At 41.2% G+C, this 24,382-nt stretch overlaps 1 protein-coding gene across 9 annotated transcripts in view; it reads left to right on the top strand.

The window, feature by feature from the left end:
• STK39 (serine/threonine kinase 39) overlaps window positions 1-24,382 on the top strand; it is a 320,485-nt gene that overhangs the window by 187,272 nt on the left and 108,831 nt on the right. For all 9 annotated transcript variants that reach the window (XM_055572347.1, XM_055572346.1, XM_055572348.1 and 6 more), the window contains 4 exons: window positions 5,415-5,537; window positions 5,638-5,667; window positions 13,236-13,298; window positions 15,898-15,965. In XM_055572347.1, the coding sequence (XP_055428322.1) occupies window positions 5,415-5,537; window positions 5,638-5,667; window positions 13,236-13,298; window positions 15,898-15,965 (284 nt within the window). The remainder of the gene's footprint in view (window positions 1-5,414; window positions 5,538-5,637; window positions 5,668-13,235; window positions 13,299-15,897; window positions 15,966-24,382) is intronic.

The raw sequence follows: 24,382 nt of genomic DNA on the forward strand, positions 1-24,382 counted from the left end.
AAAAAAGTTTTCTGGTCAGTTTGAACTTATGAGCATTTATGGAAATAGATGAAATAAAATATCTACTTATGATAATGGGTTAGTATAATTATATATAATTTAAAGAATTTATATAAAATATTTCATTTAGAAATACACAGTTTTCCTTTCTTACTTTGATTCAACAGTATTATCTAGGCTTTGACTTTCAGTATTGGCAATAACCATCAAAAAACCAGTTTTTTGCATCATGTAAAACAGCTTTTCAGAGGATACCCTTTTTACTTCTGTCTGCATTTAAAAAAATATATACCCCTCTGTGTTTCCTCATGATGCTTTCATAAGAAATGTTATCCCAAGCCATAGGTGTCAGTTTGAGAAATATTAAGATAGTTTTCTACATCCCTCTCCTTCCAGTAAAGTACATTACTAATGTTTGGTACGTAAAAATCAATTAGTGTGCTGCTTTTAAAGGTGAAATGTGAGAGGCTTATATAATAAAATTGAGATATTTGCCATTGTAAATGAAAGTATTCTCAGAAATTATCACAGAATTCATGTGAACTACTAAATTCACGTGAAATGTCATCAAATTTTACAGTGTTTCCATGAGCTGAGTCTTTGGATCAGTGGTGTGCTTGTAAACCTTGAGAACTCCTATTTTGGCCTTAAGTGGGGAGTTCAATGCCTAATTTGTACTATTTTCCAGTTTCCTTTGTGTAAATACTCCTATGATATGCTAAGTCGCTTCAGTCGTGTCCAGCTGTTTGTGACCCTGTGGACTGTAGCCCACCAGGCTCCTCTCTCCATGGGATTCTCCAGGCAAACACGGTGGCATGGGTTGCTGTTTCCTTCTCCAGGGCATGTTCTTGACGCAGGGATTGAACCCGAGTCCCCTGCATGGGCAGGCAGATTCTTTACACCTGGGAGTCGATTACATCGGCTAATGTGTTTCGAGTGCACAGTCACTGTTACATGTGTAACAGCTGGCATCAAGGGCTGGTGAGACAGACTAGACCAACAGTGGGCAAGGCGCTTCTCCAACTTGCGTGCCTTGTCAATCACCCGAGAGTTTGCAGGAAGGAAGATTCTGACTTGGTGGGTCTGGCTTGGGGCCCAAGATTCAGCCTTTCTAGATGATGCTGTTGCTGCTCGTCTGGGGGCGAGGGGCAAGGTTGCAGCTGGACTGTGTCAGCCAGGAGTGCCACTGATCACCTGTGATGGCTCCAGGCAGTGTGCCTCCGCTCCATTGGCTCCGGCTGAGCCCGCAGCTTTCCTCCAGGTGTGGGTTGACCAGGAGTGGGCACGAGGGCATCAGGGGCTAATACGTGCAGCATCGAGAGCGTCAGCTGTGGCCTCCAGGCTTTCTATGATAGGGGAGAAGCCAGGAGGGACTGATGGGAGAGGCGGAAGCAGACAGAGGGCCCAAGAGCACAGGGAGGCCAGGCAGTAGGCGTGGGATGGAGGTGCCGGAGAGCTGGTGGGCTCAGGGGAAATGTCAGAGTATAAGCTGTGGGGACAGTAAACTATTTACTACTGAAAATTGGGTGAGTTTAATTTTAATTTTTGATGATTTGGAAGGCTCTTTTGTTTGCTTGGCCTTGCCTCAGGAGCATTATAAGTAACAGTTGATTAGAAGCATGTTTTCTAGGTCTGGTTAGTAGAATGCCTGGTAAGAGAAAAGTTACTGAGTGTTGCTTTCTGCCATGCCTAGAGTGTTCTCGGTGTGTGGATGTGAGATGAGTTCTTGGGTTCAGGCTGCAGTGGGGCAGGCAGTTTGTCCAGCCAGTGAAGGGGAAGTGGAATACACAATTTCCAGGGGCAGGAAAATCATTCCAAGGAGATCCCCAAATCCCACTCCTGGAGGAGTTACTGTGGCACCGTAAGCAGCTGGCCAGCGTCTTGGAAGAAAGAGCATGCAAGACTAAGACAAACTGGAATAAACTGGGTTTCTTTGGGTCACATTCATCCTTTATTCAGGAGTTTGTTAGAGAAACGTACCTCCATTTCTAACATTTAACATCTTGTGCAGAAAGTGCTTCCGTTGGCTTTCTTATATGCTCCTGTACCCATGCTTCCTCCTGTTTTTATGTCTGGGGCCAGGTGGCGATTTGAGATACTGTATGGAGGTCCTGGTATTTATAGAAAGCTCCTGTTCTGAGCAGCAACCCTGGCAAGATGAGTCAGGCGGCTCCAGGGACTGTTTCCCTTGTCACTGCCATTCCCTCTCCCTAGCCAATCCGTCCTAGCTGTGCTTCTGACACCCGACCCCATGGCCACACGAACTGGCCTGGGAACCACACTCTTGTTCCCTCTGTCTGGTGGAGCCTGACTTATTTTTTTGTGGGAATTATAACTTCATTTCTTTAATGGATTTTCATAAAAATACTGTTTTGAGAAAGAGAAAATAATATCACTTTCCTTCCCAGAGGTTTGGTATAAATAGAACTGCTCAGTTGTATTTTATTCCCAGTTTGGGCAATGAATGTTATTGCATGTAAAGGCTTGTCTAACCTCACTGTTGCCAGCTCTGACCTGAGGAGTTTGTGAGCTTATGAATACCTCTAGCTATGACTTAAATTGAGCTCATTTCTCTGAGAATCATCGGGTTATTTTTTAAACCCCTGACAGAGGAAAAATTTCATTCAGTCACCTCTTGGCTTTACTGAGTGAGTGGGCCATTTAATAGAATAAGAACAATGTAACTGGCATGCAAGCATTGTTCTAAAGGTGAGTAACCTCCATTTTCATCATTGTAAGGAATGGGGCGAGATAGAAGCTTTTACACAGTTTGTTTTTTGAAGCATCTGTTTTGTAGATTATTCTTCAGTTCCCTAATATATTAAAAAAAGAAAAAAACTGTTTAAACTATGTGAAACTTAGTGGCCTTAACTCTAAGACCTCTAAGACCTCCAAGTTTCCTGTCATCCTTACAAACTCCCTACAAGGCTGTAACTTTGTAAAATTGCTTTCTGGTCTCTTCCTTAGAGGTCAGTGTCATATAACTACACCGTGAAACCTGGGTTTCAAATTATGCTGAGAATTTTTTCCTTTCCAGTAAACCAAGATAACATCCTTAAGGAATATATTTGCGTTCTTATTCTTGCTACACTATACGAACATTTTATGCTACATAGATTTTTTAATTGTTCTCTGTCCTAATTTCTACATTCCATTTGTTTAATCACTGTTTATTGCTTAAAGGCCAACGCCACCATTTCTTCAATATCCGAGGCTATAATCCTAGACATTTTGCTTTATCTTTTGCTCTTCCAGCAAATAAAACCAAGAGGAGGGAGAGAGGGTTCTAAAATGAAATAGAAGCTGGCCATTTTATTGTCTGTAGTTGGATGCCTCTTGTAGAAACAAAATGGACAGATTTTCTAAATGTAGAATGAGAGGGAAAAGAACATCAACTGAATTTCAGGGTGGGAAGCTGCACTGTCTGGCTGCTTTCAGAGAGATTTCCATGGTATGCTCTTTTAAATGAGCGTGTGAATGTTAGTAATTGTCAACCATGTTTGAGTTTTACAGTCTGAATGAAGATAGAGTATTTTTCTGTTTATGATCCACAATTTTACTTGTCTTCTAACTTCTTAGTTAATAGTATGTTTTGTAGTAGATGTGGCTTTAAATGCTTTCTTTTAATGTAGTCATTAACAGATTTTCCTCTATTGCTCTCATCATGATTAGTGTTGCTAAGAAAATAATTAATTTTACTGTATACGTCAACAGAAAATTTTCTTGTTATCCCTTTCTTTGATGTAGCTTTAAAATGAGCAATCTGTTCTAAAAATCCTGAAGTGCATTTCAGCATCTTTTCTGCAGTACTTTGCCAACATCTATGAGCATCATTAAAATCACTATCATTAAATAGGTCTTTCCAGTGACTCAGAACACAAGTGGAAAAATATATATGCCAAGCACAGAAGGAGTTTTACTAAGTGCTAAGTGTTTTGAAGGTGAATTAGTTAGAAAAAAAATTTTTGAAGTGGAGAAAAAAGTTTTTTAAAAAAAATTGAGCATAACCGTTTGTGATTATTAGTAAGAACCTTTTGGTAGTTTTTCAAGTTTCCATGTTGCAGCTCAAGACAAAGTGATCAGGCTTGCTTGTACAGGATCCACATGGTAATGCCTTCAAATCGAACCCAACCCCAAGTCTGCATTGTTTATGACTTCACATTGATCCAATGCGTGTAAATGCTTGCTTTACATCTGAAACCTGTGCTATTTCCCTTGGGACTCATGAACTTCCCACAGTATAAGTGAATAGTTTCTATTATGGAAAATAGTCTTTCCTCATGTCATACTCTTTCAAAGTCTTTCAAGGACATTTTTAGATAGCTGCTTTTTCACAGCTACTATTCAATGGCATAGAAAGACTTGAATTTGAATGGGTGTTTTCATTTTTTCCTTATACCTGTGTGATCTTGGGTCACTTCTGGGCCTTTGTTCTCCCATCTGTGAAATGAGGGGGTTTGACTAGATAGTCTCCAAAGTTTTTTTTTTTTTTTCCCCACTTGTGGCTTCTCTGAATTGATGGACCACAGGTTATTATGTTCACTTGCTACATTGCTTAGTTTAAACACATCTGAGTCTGTTTTTTTTAAGCAAATTACTTTGGTCAGAGGCTCATTATTCTCAGTCATCCTCTCCTTTGAAAAGTTTTGCCTTTTCAAACACAGAGACACTAGGAAAACATACCCGCATGGACCACATCTCTATATTTTTGAGCTAATTGCTATCTAGTTTTTATAGATATCATAGACTGTTATCAATTAAGATCATCTGACATAGTTGCTGATTATCTTGCTGTGTTCCTAGCAATCTCACAGGCCTCAAAAGGGCCATAAGGTGTGTTAAGCATAATACTCTTTTGTTTTGCTCAAGTAGGTTGAGCAGAATCCTGGGAAAACAAGCATGATGTCAGATTCTGAAAAAGAGCAAGGTGGCAATAGAGGGGTACTTGCTTTTGTGATGTAGGTTGTAGATGGCAGGTGCCTTAGGCTAGCAGCTGCCCAGGTCCCTCACCTTCTCTTAATCAACAGTCTGTTGCTTGCATGCATGCATTTCCTTAAGTAAGTTTGAAACCTCCCTCGTGGCCTTTCCTGTGTAGTGATTCCTAAAATATGAACTGAAGCCAGAGTGAAAAAAAGGTTTGATCTTTCATGGCTGACATGTGTGGTACTCTTCCAAAATATTTTGTTCTACACACGTTTAGTAACTTATTTCAAGAAACAGTATCTTTGGATAGAGGATGTGTGTGGGTGGCTGTGGGTGGCTTTGGGGGGCAATCCTTGCCAGTTACCCCTGACTTCATAAGCACTCAGGTTATTTTCAGGGTAGGTGTATGCTTTGTGACTCAAGTGGCAACACTCGCAAGCACTGTTCACTTTTCGACTGGTGAAGCTTTGAGTGGATTTCTTTTGATCCAGGTGAGACGAGTTCCAGGGTCAAGCGGTCACCTTCATAAAACCGAAGACGGTGACTGGGAGTGGAGCGACGACGAGATGGATGAGAAAAGTGAAGAAGGGAAAGCAGCCTTTTCTCAAGAAAAGGTAGGTCACATTGATGATGGTTAGCTGACTTGTGTCAACTTTTATTTTTGTGGTTTTCTTGAGGCATGTATGTATTAATAAATATGTATTTGTTTTACAGTCACGAAGAGTAAAAGAAGAAAATCCAGAGGTGAGTGTGGTTACTTATTTAGTTCTTTGCCTCCTCTCTCCCCTTCACCTCTGCCTGCCAGTATTAGAGTCTGAGCTGTTTGGGGAAGAACCTTCAGAATTTTGTTTTTGTGGTGTAAGAAAAAAAGAGGCACATAAACTTGGCAGATCTTCATGCCTTCTGACTTATTGGGTTGGCCAAAAACTTCATTCAGGTTTTTCCATAACATCTTATGGAAAAATCCAAAAGAATATTTTGGCCAATCCAATACTTTGGAGCTGTGTATATTGGGGCAGATTGCTGTACTCTCTGAACCTCAGCTTCTTTCTCTGTCAAATGGCGGTGATCACAGTACTTATAGAATTGCTGTGAGACTGATAAAATCATGTAATAAAGCACTTAATGGGGTTCTTAGCACAAATTAGTTGCTCATTTAATCTTAAATTCTTATATCACTTAGAAAACAGAGGAGGCATACAGGAAAATTTCTCCTTGATTTTTGGTTTACCATAAAGCAAAATATTCAGATGGTTGGAAACTCTAGGTTGAATTTGTTGGTCTTTATTTTTAAGTCTTCTGGGCAACTTAGTAGGCAATACACACTCTTTTATCCTCTTCCCTTTGAGAACTCGGAGAGGGCAATGGCACCCCACTCCAGTACTTTTGCCTGGAAAATCCCATGGATGGAGAAGCCTAGTGGGCTGCAGTCCATGGGGTCACTAGAGTCGGACACGACTGAGCGACTTCACTTTCACTTTTCACTTTCATGCATTGGAGAAGGAAATGGCAACCCACTCCAGTGTTCTTGCCTGGAGAATCCCAGGGACGGGGAAGCCTGGTGGGCTGCCGTTTATGGGGTCGCACAGAGTTGGACATGACTGAAGCGACTTAGCAGCAGCAGCAGCAGCTTTGAGAACTGGTTATCTTTTGATTAACTTTACTTCCTCCACTGGTTAATTATCCTAATGACTAATGATGACTGTAGTTCAGAGAACTTGCTAATTCTCCTAGAGGAAGTTTGAGCACATTTAAATAGCTCCAAATATTTACAAAGCTAGTAATTAATATATTCTCAGTAAGAAAACTGAAGACTTTGGGTTACACGTGACATCCATTCCAACTCTCTAAATTTAGCAGACATTTCCTTTTAATTAAAAGGAGTAAATCTTAGCATTGTGCTTTAAGTGGAAATAACCAGATGGACCATCTAAGAAGAGAACATCAGAGTCACAAGCCATTCTTTCCCTTCTCATGTCTCATTGACAGGCCTGCCTCCTATTGGTAACTCCTTCAGATCCTGTTTCCCCCTTTATTTATCATATGAATGAATCTATTTTATACATAAAAGATAAGCTTTGACCAAGGAAGTTACATGGATGGTGGTGAACCTCACAGAAGGGCACACTGGCCACACACACATCCTGCCATGTTTTTGGAATGGTCTTGATCTGTTGTCATGACTCTGCCTTCTTCTTGCCCACTTTTCTGTTTATCTAGAGTGAAGTGCCGATCAAGGTTTTTCATGTAAGAGTGTCTCTAAACAAGAAGTGTCAGTTCTCCCTAGAAATAGAACACAGTAACTTGATTCGATAGCATTCTTGACTCAAAAATTATTCATTATTGGTTCACTGCAGGACATCTTCTTTGGATGGTATTTGCTGTAGTCATGCCTTACTAGTACAGACAGATGTGTACTTTCTAGGTATCTATCTAAATATACTATCTAGAAACCTAGCATTTCTTTCTTCATGAGAATTTGTTAAGTTTACTTTGAGAATATCTTACTATGTGCTTGTTGAAATTGCTCTGAAAACTGATCTGTTATTTGAATAATAGCAATATCTTTTTGGCAAATGTATCGTCTTCGTAGCCAGGAAAGAGAGCTGTGTATGGCTTGCAGTCCGTTTGTCATTAAGCATTAACCTTCTTGAGTGGGATTTGAAGTCTTGGGCGCTTCACTGTATCTAGACTCATTTGATTTCCCAGTGGCATCTGTGCCCATGCTGGGAACTTGGGCATAATTAAGGAAGTGTATAGATAGGCTTATTTCTGTGAAAGTATACATTAGTTTGGATGTAAACACTCCTACCAAACTTTAGAAATCACCAGCACCACCTGCTGTTACACAACTTCCACCATTTTTGTTTCTTTTTTTGTTGTTTGTTTATTTGCTTTTGGCAGGGCTAACATTTCAGTATCATGTGCTGTGTTCATTCTCTCCAATGATGGTTCCTGTGTCCTTTCAGCTTTTAATTAAGGTAGCCCCGTGATTTGCCAGTCACACCAAATTGCTGTTTGGATGTGAAGCAAAAGCTATTTTTTAATCTATTATAAAGGAAATTGAAATTGTTGAATATATTCAACAAATATAAGTAAATTATATAAATATAAATGATATATGTAAATATGTGTAATGAGCATATGGTGTGCACTGTTTTAGTAGGCACTGGGGGGTACATCAGTGAGGAAAACAGAGTCCTTGTGAAGCCTCCATTCTGGTGGGAGTAGATAAATTATATCCAGTAGTGTTCATAAGTAAATTATGTGGTTTGTTACAGTGGAATAGGAGTAATGGAGAAAAAATCGAATAGGGTAGAGGGAGAGGTATGGTACGGTCAGAGTTTATAATTTTAAATGTATGGGTCTGGGTAGGCCTTATTGAGAGGGACATAAAGACTTGTAAAAGGTATGGGAGAATTAAAGAGAAATAACTCTAAAGGACCATTTTATCTTGCTGCCCCTCAGACCCCTGTGACTGTCCTGTCTTTCCAGAGGTTATCAGTTTGCACTGTTTTCTTCCAGACCTTTTCTTGTTTGTTCACATACAAATATGTACGTAAAGAAATCTAGCATATCATTTTAAAAACATTAAGATCATAAAAACTATAAAATTTTGCATCTTGCCTTATATCTTGGAAATCTTTCCACAGTACTTGCTATAGAATTGCCTCTTTATTTTTAACTGCTGAGGGGTATTCCATATCACAGTGGTTTAACCATTTCTTTCTTGGTGAGAACATTGAGGTTGCTATTACAGACTTTATTCCATTAACATTTTTTGTGTATGCATTTTGAGGAGTGCACGTATAAATAAAGCATAAGTACACAAAATTGTGATAGAATCTGCTGACTTTGGATTTTTATAGCTGCTATTATCAAAAGCTGTGTCATGCTAAATATCTTGTCATCTATACCTCAATAAAACTGGGGGGAAAAAAGCTATATACAGTCTCAGACTGTGTACCATTTACCTTTAAACATCTTTTAGAGGGAAAATGCTTAGTCTGTACTAAATGGTACATTGAAATGCCACTGTGTTTACATGTTAATAAGCTTTTCAGTAATACTTATCATTTAAATTGCAGTTGAGTTGTTTACTTGACTATAAGCCACTGGGTGCCTAGGGTGGTATTTTATTCCTGTTTTCCCTTAGCATCAGGTAGGTACACTGTACATTTTTGCTGGTGACATAGAACCCATGTACTGAAAATCAGACATTAAACAAATGTCTGAATACTTCTATCATATTTATGAATAGATGAGAAAGGGAGGAAGAGACAGAAGACGTTTTATAATCGAGCTGAAGTTTAGAAAAAGTAACCTTAGTAGTTCCCTATTTAGATTGAGATGCTCTAATAGATGAGGGGCATTTTAGAAATGCTGGTTTTGTGAGGGACTCTTTGGCTTCCCAGGAAGCATAGGACAGAATGTCCAGTTATTATATTAATAGCATTAGTTGGAGAAAATCGAAAAGGCCAGAGTTGGGTATTTGCCAGAGGGACACTGGGTAGATGTGCCTGGTACTGGGCCGTATTTGGAGATGAGACATTCTGGTGTAAACTGTCAAGTTGCAGAGTTACACAACTTATCTACTGAGATTTATAGCCAGACTCAGTGAGAAATTGGTCCTAGTGTGTCCCTAACTTGGTTTTTTAGAAATAGCCTTGCAAAGTTTTAGTCACCTACTATTAATTATTAATTTGTAGTAAGTAAATAATTCATATGTTAGGTGACATGAAAACATGATTTGCAATCCTGGCTCCATATCAGAAAAACTGAGAGCTTTAAAAATGCAGATCCCTAGACCCAGCAAATCAAATTACAATTTGGTGGCTTGGAATGATGTCCAGGGCAATTCTAATTTATAAAAAGCTGCTCACGTGATTCTGACATGTGGCTAACTGGATCAAGGACCACTGACTAGGAAAACCACACCAGCTGCTCTGAATTCAGAAGTCCAGACTGGAATCCAGGAAGGTTGTGTGCTCCACATCCCTGAAGATTTGTTTTAAATAACTGCCTATTAGAAGTCTCAAACAAGCCGCCCTCCTCCCAAACAGCTGTGACCCTTCAGACATCCTTTTGGGAAAGTTGTCCTCGTTTCTTAATGATTGAAAGCAATGATGCCAAGTGGGCAGATTTGATGACAGAAGCTCTGTAGAGCCCACAGCAGGTATATTGAAGAATTTTGTCATAGAGTCTAGGCTCGGTTCATTGTTTCCAAACTCTGATATTTCGTTCTGAAGAGAAAATACATTTGGTGTGGATTTAGGGTAAGTGAGTTGCACTACAGCTTAGACACCATGTAAAAGCTAAATTCATTGCATCACTGGATGATTGTTAAAACTGCCTTTAGCTTTTTAAAATTACTTCTGATGACATTGCATTTTCCAAAAGCCTGTCAGCTCTCATGTGTTTGTCTTACATCCATTTGTCATTGGAGGCCAAGATTTGATTTCTCCCTCCAAATTGATTGTACTGAGCCATGGTCATCACAGCTGGCTTTAACTTGATGTTTTTATGATATCACTTCCTAAAAGGTGTTCTTTTTGCAGGTGACTGGCTTTCTAACTAGTTGTGGCTAAAATTAGTCTTCTGTATTTCTGAGAATGAACCTTTTGCTTTGGAGTGATTTTAGGTTTACAGAAAATTTGCAGAGATAGTTTGGAGTTCTCATCCATTCCTCCTCTGTGCTCCTTCACTGTTAATTTCTTTCATAGCCTTGGTACGCTTGTCACAACTAAAAATCATCAGTGATCTTTTGTTTGTCGTTGTTTAGGCGCTGAGTCATGTCAGTGCTGCGTTATTATCTGCTAAATCTCACATTTTATTTGAATTTCACTGGTTTATCCACTGACATACCTTTTCTATCTCAGGATCCAATCCAGGATAACACATTGCATTTAGCTATGGCCTTGTTAAAAACAGAAAATGAGACGATTAGACAGAGCACTGTGAAAAATTAGAAAAATGGATGTGGTTGCTTTTTTCTCTCCATTCCAAGATCTTTTCCTCTTTCATTCAGTCCCAGAGGCCTGGCTCCAGGGCTGTGTCCAGCATTTATCTATTCTATTAATCTATTGTTCTTTCCTCTTCCTATAAAAGCACTCATTTTCTCAAGTGCCCATCTTAATAGCGAACTGTTTAAAAGAAAAAAAAAAAAAAACCCAGTAGACAAATATATATTTTACTGTTAATGAATGACAGCTGCTTAATGTGTTAGCTTTCTTGTAAGTTTTGACATTTGAAAATGTATACCCAGAAGTCATGCCGTAAACTAATAGAACGGGATCTGAGGTGGTGAGCTCTAGCAGACTAGAGTTGGTTGTCAAGGAAGAAATTTTGTGCGGGGACACCCTCTCTCCACCACTCCTGTACATCTCTGCGTGCTTCGTATACCAGTGGGGGCTGGAGACTGGTTTTTTTCTCCCATGCAGGGTTATACCTACGCAGTGAGGCTATGTGGTATGCATGGGGTTCCAGCCCTCAGTCCAGCTAAGTAGTTCTCTGTGCTCCTGATGGTCCAGGAGTAAGGGTCAGGGCGGGAGATGGACCTCCCCAGGGACAAGAGAGGCTGTTACCTGTAGTAAATGCCATTAAGAATTTTCTGGATTACAAAACTTCTTTGACTAAGGGTAGAATATTCTGTAGGTGCTCATGTGGCTTTTGGTTGTATCTCAAACCTTAACTAAGAATGAACTTTTTTACTGGGCTTCCCTGGGAGTCCAGTGGTTAAGACTTTGCCTTCCAATGCAGGGGGTGAGGGTTCACTCCCTGGTCAGGAAGCTAAGATCCCACATGCCTCGGGACCAAAAAATTAAAAAATTAAAAAAAAAACAAACTTATTTACAAAACAGATACAGACTCACAGACATAGAAAACAAATATAATTACCAAAAGTGGCGGAGGGGGGAGGATGTTAAATTAGGAATTTGGGATTAGCAGATACACACTAGTATATGTAAAACAGATGAACAAGATGCTACTGTCTAGCACAGGGAACTATATTCAATATCCTGTAATAAACCATAATGGACAAGAATATGAAAAAGAATATATATGTGTAAGTGAATCACTTTGCTGTATGCCAGAAAGCAACACAACATTGTAAATCAACTCTACTTCAATAAATATTTTTTTAAAAATTTAAAGATTGTGGAATCAGTCTGGAAAATTCTTTACAAGAAATCATTTGGGGTGGGCGAAGGTCCTCTGGCTGGTTAGTAAATACTGGTTAATTGTTCTTCTAATATAATCGTTTTACCCCAACATTTTACTGTGAAAAATTTCCAAAATATGACAACATTAAAGCATTTCATAGTGAACATCTACCCAGCACTTACCTCAATTCTGCCATTGCTGTACTTGCTTCATCTCACAGTTGTCTATTCATCTATTGGTCCATCTTTGATTTTGGATGCAATTCAAAGTAAATTGCAGATGCAGGTGCACTTCCCGCTATTTCTTCCTTACTAACACAAAAATAACTATTTTTTGTGGAAACATACATACAGTTATCTTGCAAAAGCATACAAAAATTTTATGCTCAAACTTTAGAAAACTCTTGGCACAAAGAATTTCTGATGACTTCTGATAATTTTAGAATTGATCGTAAGTTTAGGGAATAATATGTATTTTTCATTCTTTTTTGCTGCTGTGTCTCTTTCAGTTTGTCTTTCAAGTTGTGTTCCAGGGCAGAGTTCACAAAAGTGGGGCTTGAGGCAGAAATATTTGGGGTATCACATTGGGGTCAGGTTTCTAGCTTAGAGGGAGAAATATAATCTCTCGCTCTAGATTCTCTTCTGGGGAAGATATTTTTTGAAATCCAGTGCTGCAAATAAATTGTTCAAAGGAATGATTAAAAGGGGCAAGTTGTGCTAATCCTAACATCCTTTCATTAAGGGGCTCCCATCTTGAGATGAAGTTGTGCAACAAGAAAAAAAAAATGGTCCTTGAGCATCTTTCTGTTATCAAGTTTAAAATACCAAATTGTCTGTGCGTTTTCACTTAAGCTCAGTGGTTCTCTAAAAGCATAAGGGTCACCCGAGCACCTTATTAAAGATGCAGATTCTCTCCTGTCTCAATGAAATTCTGAATCATAGGCCAGGTGGTGCCCAGGAATCTTTAAGTTGTGTCCTTGGTGATCGCAATGCAGGTTGTCAAAGGACCACACTCCAGGAAATGGTGCTTTAAAATTACTTAAATTATTTAAGATTTTGTCTCTGATAACTGAGACTTAATGTAACCACACTGACCTTAATGTCCCATTTTGGTGTCCTAATGTGCTGTCATGGTGGCTCTCTTAACAGATGGTGGTGAACGCCAGCAACATCCCCGAGCAGATACAGTCCCTTTCTGTGCAGGACTCTCAGGTACGTTTCTCTGCCTGTCATTTATGTTTGAGATGCTTTGAAGACAGATTTAAAAAAAAGAACAAAACCTGATGTTTTAGAAAGATAGACAGTATCAGGGTAGTACTTCCAGAGCAGGGGCTTGTAAACTCTCTTTTTTAATGGGTATGGAAAAATAGAGGACTGTCACTATTGACCATGCTTCTCAGGGCCTCCAGCCTTTAAATGATAGGTTCAAAAGCAAGAACTGATTACCAGACTGCTTCCAAAATTTCTGGTACTGTGTGAAATGGGAAAAGGACAGAAAATGACTCACCATTCTACTAGGTTCCAGTCACAAAACATTATAGTTAATTGATACTTTTCTTTCTTTGCTCCTGGTTGGATTTCTATGACTTTTTTTGTAATTCTTTATCCTTGAATTTCATGAGCCAGTTTATCTCTACAACTTTCCTTGTAAAAATAATAGTTCAGTGACTGTGAAATGAATTCATATTAAAAGTTATGTGACAGAACTCATGTGCCATGAGTTGTGTTGGGTCCTGATGAAGGATGCTGACCTATCCAGGGTAGGGACTATGCAAACTCAGAGTGTAGGCCCCCCATTTTGATTTTGCCACATAGTTAATAGTAAGCCCTTTGGCTCTCAAAGTGGTTATGTGCTATGCTTAGTCGCTCAGTCATGTCTGACTCTTTGCAACCCTATGGACTGTAGCATGCCAGGCTCTTCTATCCATGGGATTCTCCAGGCAAGAACACTGGAGTGGGTTGCCATGCTTTCCTCCAGGGGATCTTCCCAATCCAGGGATCGAACCCAGGCCTCCTGCAGTGCAGGCAGATACTTCACCATATGAGCTGCCAGGGAAGTCCAAGAATACTGGAGTGGGTAGCCTACCCCTTCTCCAGGGGATCTTCCTAACCCGGAATGGAACCAGGGTCTCCTACATTGCAGGTGGATTCTTTACCAGATGAGCTACGTGGGAAGCCCAAAGTGGTTATACTATCAAGTATTACCAGCCCGGTGATCAAATTTCCCCCTAAATCTGCATATTCCATTTAAATTTATTTCTATTCCACCTGATCTCTATTTTATGAAATAACTGTATGCATAGGAGAGGGAGTGATGGGCTTTCATGGTTGCAGGTCAGACATCTAGTCTTTGACCTTGTTTTATAGATGAGGAAGCAAAGATTTGCAGAGGCCAAGTGGCTCATCCACGGTTGCGCAACAGCTTAGAGGTGGAACCAGGATTCAGTTTATGTCTTGACTTTGTATTAAGCAACTTAGCTTCCTAGGTGGCGCTGTTGCTGCTAAGTTGCTTCAGTCGTGTCTGATTCTGTGCGACCCCATAGACGGCAGCCCACCAGGCTCCCCTGTCCCTGGGATTCTCCAGGCAAGAACACTGGAGTGGGTTGCCATTTCCTTCTCCAATGCGTGAAAGTGAAAAGTGAAAGTGAAGTTGTTCAGTTGTGTCCGACTCTTCGCGATCCCATGGACTGCAGCCTACCAGGCTCCTCCATCCATGGGATTTTCCAGGCAAGAGTACTGGAGTGGGATGCCATTGCCTTCTCCGAGGTGGTGCTAGTCGTAAGTAAAGAACTCACCTGCCATTGCAGGAGACATAAGAGACATGGATTCGATCCCTGGGTCAGGAAGATTCACCTGGAGAGCGAAATGACAACCCACTCCAGTATTCTTGCCTGGAAAATCCCATGGACAGAGGAGCCTGGCAGGCTACAGTCACACACAGTCAAACTCAACTGAAGCAACTTAGCAGGCAACTTAGTATAGCACCTTGAGATAAATTGTAGGGATTGGTTGAATGATGAAAGGAGATGTAGGAATAATAAAGGATCAGAAGGCAAAGAATAAAGGAAACAGAAAAAGGAATTAGGATACCTAGTATTGTATAACATGGTATAGTTGGACTCCTTTTCATATATAGTATTTGTTCTCCCAGGAAAGTTTCAAGGCAAATATTATCCCCATTTAGTAGATGAGAAAATACGTTCACAGAATGACTTGCCCATGTTTGCAAAGCTGGTCAGTGGAAGAGCCAAGTCTTGACCAAAAATTCCTTATTTTTTCTGCTCTGACAGGAAGGTCTCATGTCCAGGGATTCATAAAGTAGGAAGGGCCTGTTCCGTAGAGGCATTCATGACTGATGATCTGTGTTCAAGTAAACAGGCTCTAGGTGAGAAAGGCAAACTGGCCTCATCTGCTAGGTTCCTTCTTCTTCTGCATCTTTGAAGTTTGAAGTGCCCAACCTCTGTGCATCTCCAAGGCCCAGTAGATGCCGTCCATGGCTCAGGTTGCAAGGTGCCCCTTTAGATGGCTGATCTTTCTTCTTTGGACTTACTGCAGCGTATACCAGTTGTTCACAGGGCCCATCCTCCTACCGAGGCTTTCTATATGAAACATTCAGATCCACAGTTGTGATGGGAGATAAACATCATTCCAGCCTTCACACAGAGGTGTTTTGTGCCCAAATAATAGGCCTGTAATAAAAGGCCTAGTATTGAAATTTCCAGAAAGAAAGGACTCTTATGAATCAAGGGTTATCATGATTTTATGCATTTGTTTCCCGAGTTTATAACTGTTGGCTGTTTTGTTTTTAAAGGGCCTACCCAATGCTAGTGAAGACTACAGAGAAGCTTCTTGTGCCGTAAACCTCGTTTTAAGATTAAGGTAAACCAGTGTTGTTTGTTTTGCGTCGTTTTCCCTATAGTACAATATTCTAATCTACTTCCTTAGCTTTTCATAATATTAGCATAAAATAAAATGATCTTATTTGATTTCCTGGGATAGTCAGTGTGGGCTGTATTCCCAGGACTAATTGCTCTCTTGTAATTGTTTCCTCAAGACGAGTAAGAAAGAAAAGCACCATATGAGTGTATCTGCAGGCTCAGTGTACCCTTCATTAAGTTTTTCTTTTTTTTCCTTCCTTTTTCTTTCTTGGGTTTTTCTTTCTCTTTTCCCCTTTTCTTTCTTTCTTTTTTTTTAACAATGTAAGTTCACAGTAAGAGATTTTTAATGAGTTTCTTTCACACTTCAGCAGTCAGCCTCTGACAGAAATAAACCCTGCTTGTACTACAAGTTGCCTGTTCAGAACATTCTTCAGTGACAGGTTTGATCAGCCACTGTGGAGAAATGATAGATATATTTTGAAAGAACCCTCAGTCTTCTAAGAAATGGATACAAATATAGTATCTGACAGTCTAGTCTTTGTATCTAGTGAAAGAAAGCTTTCTATTTTGAGAATTTTTAAATATAAGGTTGATTTAATGTATATTCTTTATTGAGAATTTGGTGTCTCATGACTAAAGAAATTTGCTTAGACTTAACTATAAATAGCTTAATTTACCAGGTCAATTAGAACACCATCACATTTTTGAAGGTGTTTTAAAATATGCCCTCCTTTGACAATTAAACAGAACACATGGCTAATGGACCTTTTTCAGACCTGTGGCTATAAAAAGTGGTTTCATTTTCAAGGTTAGTTTCCAGCCCTCTGAATTATCATAATCTGTCGGGCTGGATTATTATTACCGTAATCACCTCGTCCTTCTGATAGTCATTTACAATCTGCAGTGCATTTTCACATATTTACTGTGGGAACCTCACAGCAACCCTTGGTGTGATTTAATTCAGAGTTGATTTCCAAGTCAAGATGTGAAATTATTATAAAGACTAGTTCCTTATATTTGTGAATAACCTTGATTGTGATTCACAATTGGTGTATTTAGCAATCTCCAAAAAATGAAATAGCCATTCTCTTTTCATTTGACTTTGGAGCCAGATACTTTTATTTTTCACTTCATTTATTCACACATTGCACCGGTATTTCTGAGAGAGCCATTCTGTGCTGGGCTCCGTGTTTGTCTTTGAGACGTAAGAGTGAGTGAGACTGTGGAGGTTTCAGACTAGCCCCCTGAGCGTGTGGTGTTGGAAGTCATCCAACCTCCTGCTTGACGAATGCAGGTGTCTTTTCTTTGATGTCTCCAGCATCATCCCTGTGATACTAAAAAGCTTTAATTTCAGTGGTCTTCCTGAAGATTTAGCTGACCTTCCTGTTATGGGCTCTATTTCTGACCCTTAGAGCAATTATCAGGCCCTCTGGATAAAAATCTCCTGAAGAGAGTGTTAAAATGCATATTTTGAGCCTTACTTGCAAATACTGGGTACCAGTATTTGCTCTAGGTACCAGGACAGTATAGAACAGCTGCATTCCCTCATTTTTCTGAGAAGTGTTTGCTGGTTGCCAGGCTTACTCTTCACCCTTCCTCGGCAAAATAGTTTTGGCCTTGCTTCTCATGATACAGTTCTGTATCCCCCTTCTACTCCTCCTTGTTTATGACCCTTACTGACATTTAGTCTACATCTAGTCTACATTTTTTTTAATTGGAGTATAGTCGCATCACAACACTGTGCTAGTTTCTGCTGTGCAGCAACGTGAGCCAGCCATTTGTATATGCGTGTCCCCGCCCTTCTGGATTCCTCTCCTATCTAGATCACCACGGGTCATTGAGTAGAGTTCTCTGCGCTGTACAGCAGGGTCTCACTGGTTACCTGTTCCAGGCATGGTAGTGTATACATGTCAGTCCCCGTCTCTCAGTCCATCTTACCTGCCCCTTCTCCTTTTGGTGTCCATTTGTTAATTCTCTATGTCTGCATCTATATTTCTGTTTTGCAAATAGGTTCATCTGGTGGCTCAGATGGTAAAGCGTCTGCCTACAATGCGGGAGACCCGGGTTCAATCCCTGGGTCGGAAAGATCTCCTGGAGAAGGAAATGGCAACCCACTCCAGTATTCTTGCCTGGAAAATCCCATGGACGGAAGAGCCTGGTACCCTACAGTCCACAGGGTTGCAAAGAGTCGGACACCACTGAGCGACTTCACTTTCACTTTCATACTGTTTTTTAGATTCTATATGTATGCGTTAATATACAAAATTTGTTTTTCTCTTTCTGACTTACTTCACTCTGTATGGTAGTCCCTAGGTCCATCCACGTCTCTACAAATGACCCAAACTCATTCCTTTTAATGGCTGAGTAATAGTCCATTGGGTATATGTACCACATCTTCTTTATCCATTCATCTGTTGATGGACATTTAGGTTGCTTCCATGTCCTAGCTCTTGTAAACAGTGCTGAAATGAACATAGGGGTGAATGTCTTTTTGAATTATGGTTTCCTAAAAGTATATGTTCAGTAGTGGGACTGCTGGGTCATGTAATAGTTCTGTTTTTAGTTTTTTAAGGAGTCTCCAAACAGTTCTCCATTGTGGCTGTATCAGTTTACATTCCCACCAGCAGTGCAGAGTCCCCTTTTCTCCACACCCTCTCCAGCATTTTTTGTTTGTAGATTTTTTGATGATGGCCATTCTCACTGGTGTGAGGTGATACCTTATTGTAGTTTTGTGTTTCTCTAATAATTAGTGATGTTGAACATTGGGCCTAGGTGGTGGTTTTCCTGAGTTTATGGCTTAGATCACTAGTGTTATAAGATTCTCCATGAAGAAAGAGTTCCATGTTCAAATAAATTAAGAAACAGTGTGTCATATCCATCTGTCACACATACACACACACACACACACCTTTTTTTGGAAATCACAAAGAACATTAACATTAAAGGTTCTAAGAAGTTCTGCAGGATAGGAATTCATTTAACTTTGTTTACTGCAAGACCTCTTTGACCGCTAAACTCTTTTCCGTTTAACCGTGTTCCTTTTAAATGTAGCACTCATATTTAAATGCAGGACTCCAGGTGGGAGCTAAGCAGACTAGAACAGTAGATATATCATGTGATTTTTGCAATTCGGACTCTTATTTCTCCTAAATCAGCGCAAGTTTTCATTGCCTTTTACAATAGCTGTGTAATTTGGTGATGAATTTAGCTTGACCCATCAGTCAAATTTAAAAAATCTCTGTTCTTGGTTGTTTTTTTTTTTTTTTTCCCCCGTTTGAAGTGCTACCAAATCTGATTCTGAATTGCTACTTGTGTTTTAAAACTCTGTGTATGTCTTACCATTTGTCAGTATAATAATGGACCTATTGATTTTGACTCATTGCTTGCCCTCTGTACATTTCTCTCCTGTCACTGTGTCTGTCTTTATTAGAGACAGTTTTGTATATACATCACTTGTCAATTTGATGACCCTATCTTTTGTGTCTTTTTTAAAAACACTGATCAATGTGTTCAACAGTTCAAGCAGGACAGAACTTTCTGGCATCTCTTAGAAACTATTTGCTTTCTGAATGACTTTTAACAATTAACTAGTATTTTTTGGTATAGTTGCTCAATCAAATCCCATTGATTCTACTGCCTTTTAGTCAACATTTAACTAACTATTGAGAAGGCTAATGTAAAAGGATCTATTAATAGTGTTCTGAAAATGAAATGGATCAATGATACTTTCAAAAAAAAAGGAAGTGAATTTTAATAGAGCTTATTTTTAGCAAACATATGTTTATGTCTAATTGCTCATGTGCATTGTTTTTTGTTGTTAAATGTTTACAGGATACTTGTTTATACTAGTGTTTTTCTTTTGATTTGAGAACTCACAAATCTCTCAGAATATATTGTTGGATTCCTTCAAGGGCGCTCCTTATACAGTAGTGAACAGTGTGGGGATTAGGGGCACTGACCCCCAACAAAGTAGAAAATCCACTTTTAACTTTATAGCCCTCTGTATACACAGTTCCACGTCCACAGATTTAACCAACCATAGGCTGTGTAGTCCTGTGGTATGTTGGGAAAAAACCCCACATATAAGTTGACCAGCACAGTTCTAATCCCTGTTGTTTGAAGGTCAACTGTAATTTGAGAAGTAGCCTTTGAAACTTAAAAGTTAAATGCTGTTAAGTTTTTGAGATCACTCTGTGCTGATGTAAATGTAAACAGCAGATACACTCATTCATCCTATAGATGTTTATCAAGCACCTGTCTTGTGCACGCCACTGTTTTAGGCCTCATGATGCAACAAGGGAAGAGACAAGACAAATTTCTTGCCCTCCAGGAGCTTACATTTTAGAGGTAGGGAACAAGTCCAATAGGAGCATTACTGATATGATATCTTGATTTCTCTGATGGAAAAGCTGCCATCAGGAGGCTAGAAAGTCTGATGGTACTATTCTCTATTAAGGAATGCATGTTAGTTTTCTACTGCCGTGTAACAGGTTACCAAAAACTTTGTGGCTTAAAACAATGTCAATTTATTATCTCACAGCTTCTGTAGGTCAGAAATCCAGACATAGTCTACCTGGGAGACTGTAGGAGAGTGCCATGTCTCACTAGACTGCAATTAAGGCCTGTTCACCTGGAGCTACGGGCTTCTTTCAAGGTCATCTGGGTGTGGGCAGAATTCAGTTCCTTGCAGGTTCCTTCCTTGGCTCTTGTAGGCCAACCCCAGTCTAGACAGTTAACAGCATGACTGCTTTCTTCAGAGGCAGCCAGAGACCAACTCCCCTCCCCTCCAAGGGCTCAGTCCCTCTGTTAAAGATTTTTCACCTAATTTAGCCAGTCTCATCTAGAATAGTCTCCTGTTTTAAAAAATATTTATTTGGCTGCATTGGGTCTTGGTTGCAACTTGTGAGATCTTCAGCTGTGGCATGCGGGAACTAGCTCTCTGATGAGGTCAAACCCGATCCTCTGCACTGGGAGCACTGAGTCATAACCTCTGGACAACCACTGAAGCCTCTAGAATTAATCCTCTTTTTGATTAAGTCAAAATCAACTGATTTGGAATTTGAATTGTATCTGCAAAATCCCTTCACTTTTTCCATAAAATGTAACATAATTACAGGAGTGAGAGTCCATTGTATTTAAAGCTCCGGGTCAGATTCAGAGGAGAGGATTACTCAGGGCACTTACACCAGGGGACAGGAAGGTTGGAGGCCATTATAGAATTCTACATACCATAAAAGTGCTGTCTAAGTAAAGGGATATTTGAGCAGACCTCTGACAGAAGTGAGGAATCAGCCATAAGGTTGCGTGGAGCAAGCGAGTTTTAGGCAGAGCAAAGCTGATTGCAAAGATTCTGAGCAGGAAGCATGTCTTAAGCAGTTATAGAAACAGCCAGGGAACTAGTGTGGCCAGAGTGGTAGGGAGTGAGGTCAGAGGATTATCAGGGGCTGAATCATGTAGGGCCATATAACCTGTGGTGAAGACTTTGGATTTCACTGCTGTGCATGGAAAACCATTGAAGGTTTGTGAGCAGAAGAGCTGCATGATCTGAGTTAAATTTTAAAATAAGCACTGTGATTACCTTATGGAGAGTAGATCCCATAGAGAGACCTTAGGGTGGAGGCAGAGAGCCCATTGTCAGGCTATTGCTGTGGTGCAAAAACTGATGACGTGACCTGGACCAGGGTGGGGAGTAATGGAGGTGGCGATTGATAAACAGGTTGACGATCTGGAGACTTCTGGATGGAGGGGAGAGAACTCAGAATGTTATTCAAAATGCAAGTCTGTGTGCCTAGTGAGGCCAGACAATGCTAAAACACTGGTGTTTGGAACAGAGTAAGGTTAATTGCAGGACCATGCAAGGAGATGGGTGCCTCATGTCTTAAAAACCCGAAACTTCTCGAAAGCTTTCAGCAAAGACCTTTTATAGAAACGGTGAGGGAGGGGGTGTCATTAGTTGTTGCAAACTTCTTGGTGTCAGATTCTTTGTACTTGAGGTCAAGTTTGGTAGGGTAACAAATGAATGTTATCCCTGTCCTGACAAGAAAGGGACAGCTTTCCCCCTTCAAGGTCCAGATCCTGACTAAGAGCAGGCTGATCTTGGCAGCTCCCTGAGGTCCAGGTCCACAGACCTGCCCAGCTGTCATTGCTGAGGAAGCCAGGAGCCCAGGACCCAGCTGGTCCTCAGGTTCCCCGGGCCGCCTGTAGAGTCCCACAGACTGTATCCTTTGCAGACGGCCACTGCCATTAGGTCTCAGAGGCAGGGATGGGGAAAAGGTTCCCTGTCACCTCAAGGGCTGGACCCAGGCAGTGGGTGGCCCTGACGAGGGCTCTGGAGCTCTGCAGGACACAGTCCCAGCCTGTTCCCTGGGCTCCCCAGCTCACCTGCTGGTCCAAGGCTGAATGAGCTGGAGGGCCCCAGGGAAAAGGTTGTGATCTGCGTCTTAACTCACTCTCCATCTCACAGCTACCACCCCCCTGTTGGCTGAATCCCGTCACTAACTGTGGCTTTTTGGCAGTTGGTAGCTTGGGGGCAGGGCCCACTGCAGCAGCGACCAGTGACTGAGCAGGACCACTGGTGGTCACTCCTTGACAGTTTCTTGTGGGAGGGGCCTGTAGCAGCGCTGACCTGTGGCTGAGCGGGACCATCGCTTGGTGAAAGGGCACAGGGGAATGGCCTGCAGCAATACCTGCACGCTAAGGGCTGTCCTCACTGCTCTAGTACAAAAAGATTACTCAAGGTTTGGGCCTGAAAGTACAAATGAGTGGAGTTGCTGTCTCCTGAGATTGGGAAGGGAGTTAGTTGCAGGTTTGGGGCAGAATCAAGAATTCAGTTTTGCATGTTCAGTTTGAGTTGTCTAGTGGAGATCTACGTAATGATGTCAAGTAGTCATTTGGGTACATGAGCTGAGATTTCAAAGGAGATATATTTCTGGGCCAAGATAAATACATTTGAGAACTGTTTGGTACATATAGTTTTTAAAGCGATAAAATTGCGTGAGCTTATGTAGGAGAGGAGAGGTGAAGAGAGAATTGGTCTTGCACACTCAGGTGGTGTGTGGATAAGGAGCAGTCAGCAGGTGGGTGAGGACAGGCTGGTGAGGTCAAGGAGAGAATGGTGACTCATCTGGTAAAGAATCCACCTACAGTGCAGGAGACCTGGGTTCGATTCCTGAGTTAGGAAGATCCCCTGGAGGATAAAATAGCTACCCACTCCAGTATTCTGGCCTGGAGAATTCCATGGACTGTATGGTCCATGGGGTCTCAAAGAGTTGGACGCGGCTGAGTGACTTTCACTTTGCCTTATACTTTGTCAAGCCAAACAGAGGAAGTGTCTCAAGAAAGGAGGAGTGGAAAGCTGCATCGGTTGTTATTCGTAGATCAAGTACAACGGGAACTGAGAATTCATTATTGTATTTGGCAAAAGGCATCACATTCTTGACCTTGGCAAGTTATTTCAGTGGAGTGCTGGAGACAAAAGCCCAATAGTGTTATGGAACATCACCAGGTCTGTGTGCCCGATGCACAGTAAGGCCAAACGATACCAAAACAGTGGAGTTTGGAACAGGGAAAGGTTTATTACAGGGCCATGGAAGGAGATGGCCCTTCCATGGAAGGAGATGGTTCTTAAGGCCTGAGCCCAAAGCTACTGAAAGCTTTCAGCAAAGCCTCTTTAAAAGCAGAAAGGTGAGGGAGGGGCGTGGTTAGTTGTTGCAGACTTCCTGGTGTCAGATCCTTTGTTTTTGAAGTCAAGTCATTAGCAGGTAACAATGTTCCTGTAAATCTCTAGCAAATGAATGTTATTCTCTGTCCTGACAAGAAAGGGCAAGATCCCACGTACAGCTTTCACCCTCCAAGGTCCTGTCTAAGAGGCAGCAGAACCCAGGTGGCAGCTCCTTCAGGGCCAGGTTCCCACATCCTGCCCAGCCGTCGTCCCTGAAGGAGCCAGACGTCCAACCCAACTGACCCTTAGGCTCCTCAGGCCACCCAAAAGGGAGAGACCAGGTCCCATAGACTGCGACCCAGGCACACTGCCTCTGCTCTTAGGTTAGAAACCAGGATGGTGGAGAGGTTCACCACTGCCTCAAGGCCTGGGCCAAAGATGGTGGGTGGCCTTGGTGAGGATTCTGAAGCCCGATAAGACACAGCCCCAAGCCTGTTCTCTGGGCCCCCCAGCTCACGGGCTGGCCCAAGGTTGGGTGAGCTGGAGGGCCTCTGGGAGAAGGTTGGGATCTGCCTCTTACCGCACTCTCCACCTCATGACCACTACTCCACTGTTGCCTGAATCCCCTCACTAACTGTCGTTTCTAACTGTTGGTTGCTTGTGGGCGGGGCCCACTGAGGCACTGACCAATGGCTGGGCTGGACCCATTGCCTGGTAACAGGCTGTGGATCCATGATGCACAGCAATGGCTTCTGTGC

The sequence above is a fragment of the Bubalus kerabau genome, chromosome 3 (genome assembly GCF_029407905.1).
Source record: "Bubalus kerabau isolate K-KA32 ecotype Philippines breed swamp buffalo chromosome 3, PCC_UOA_SB_1v2, whole genome shotgun sequence".
NCBI lineage: Eukaryota > Metazoa > Chordata > Mammalia > Artiodactyla > Bovidae > Bubalus > Bubalus kerabau.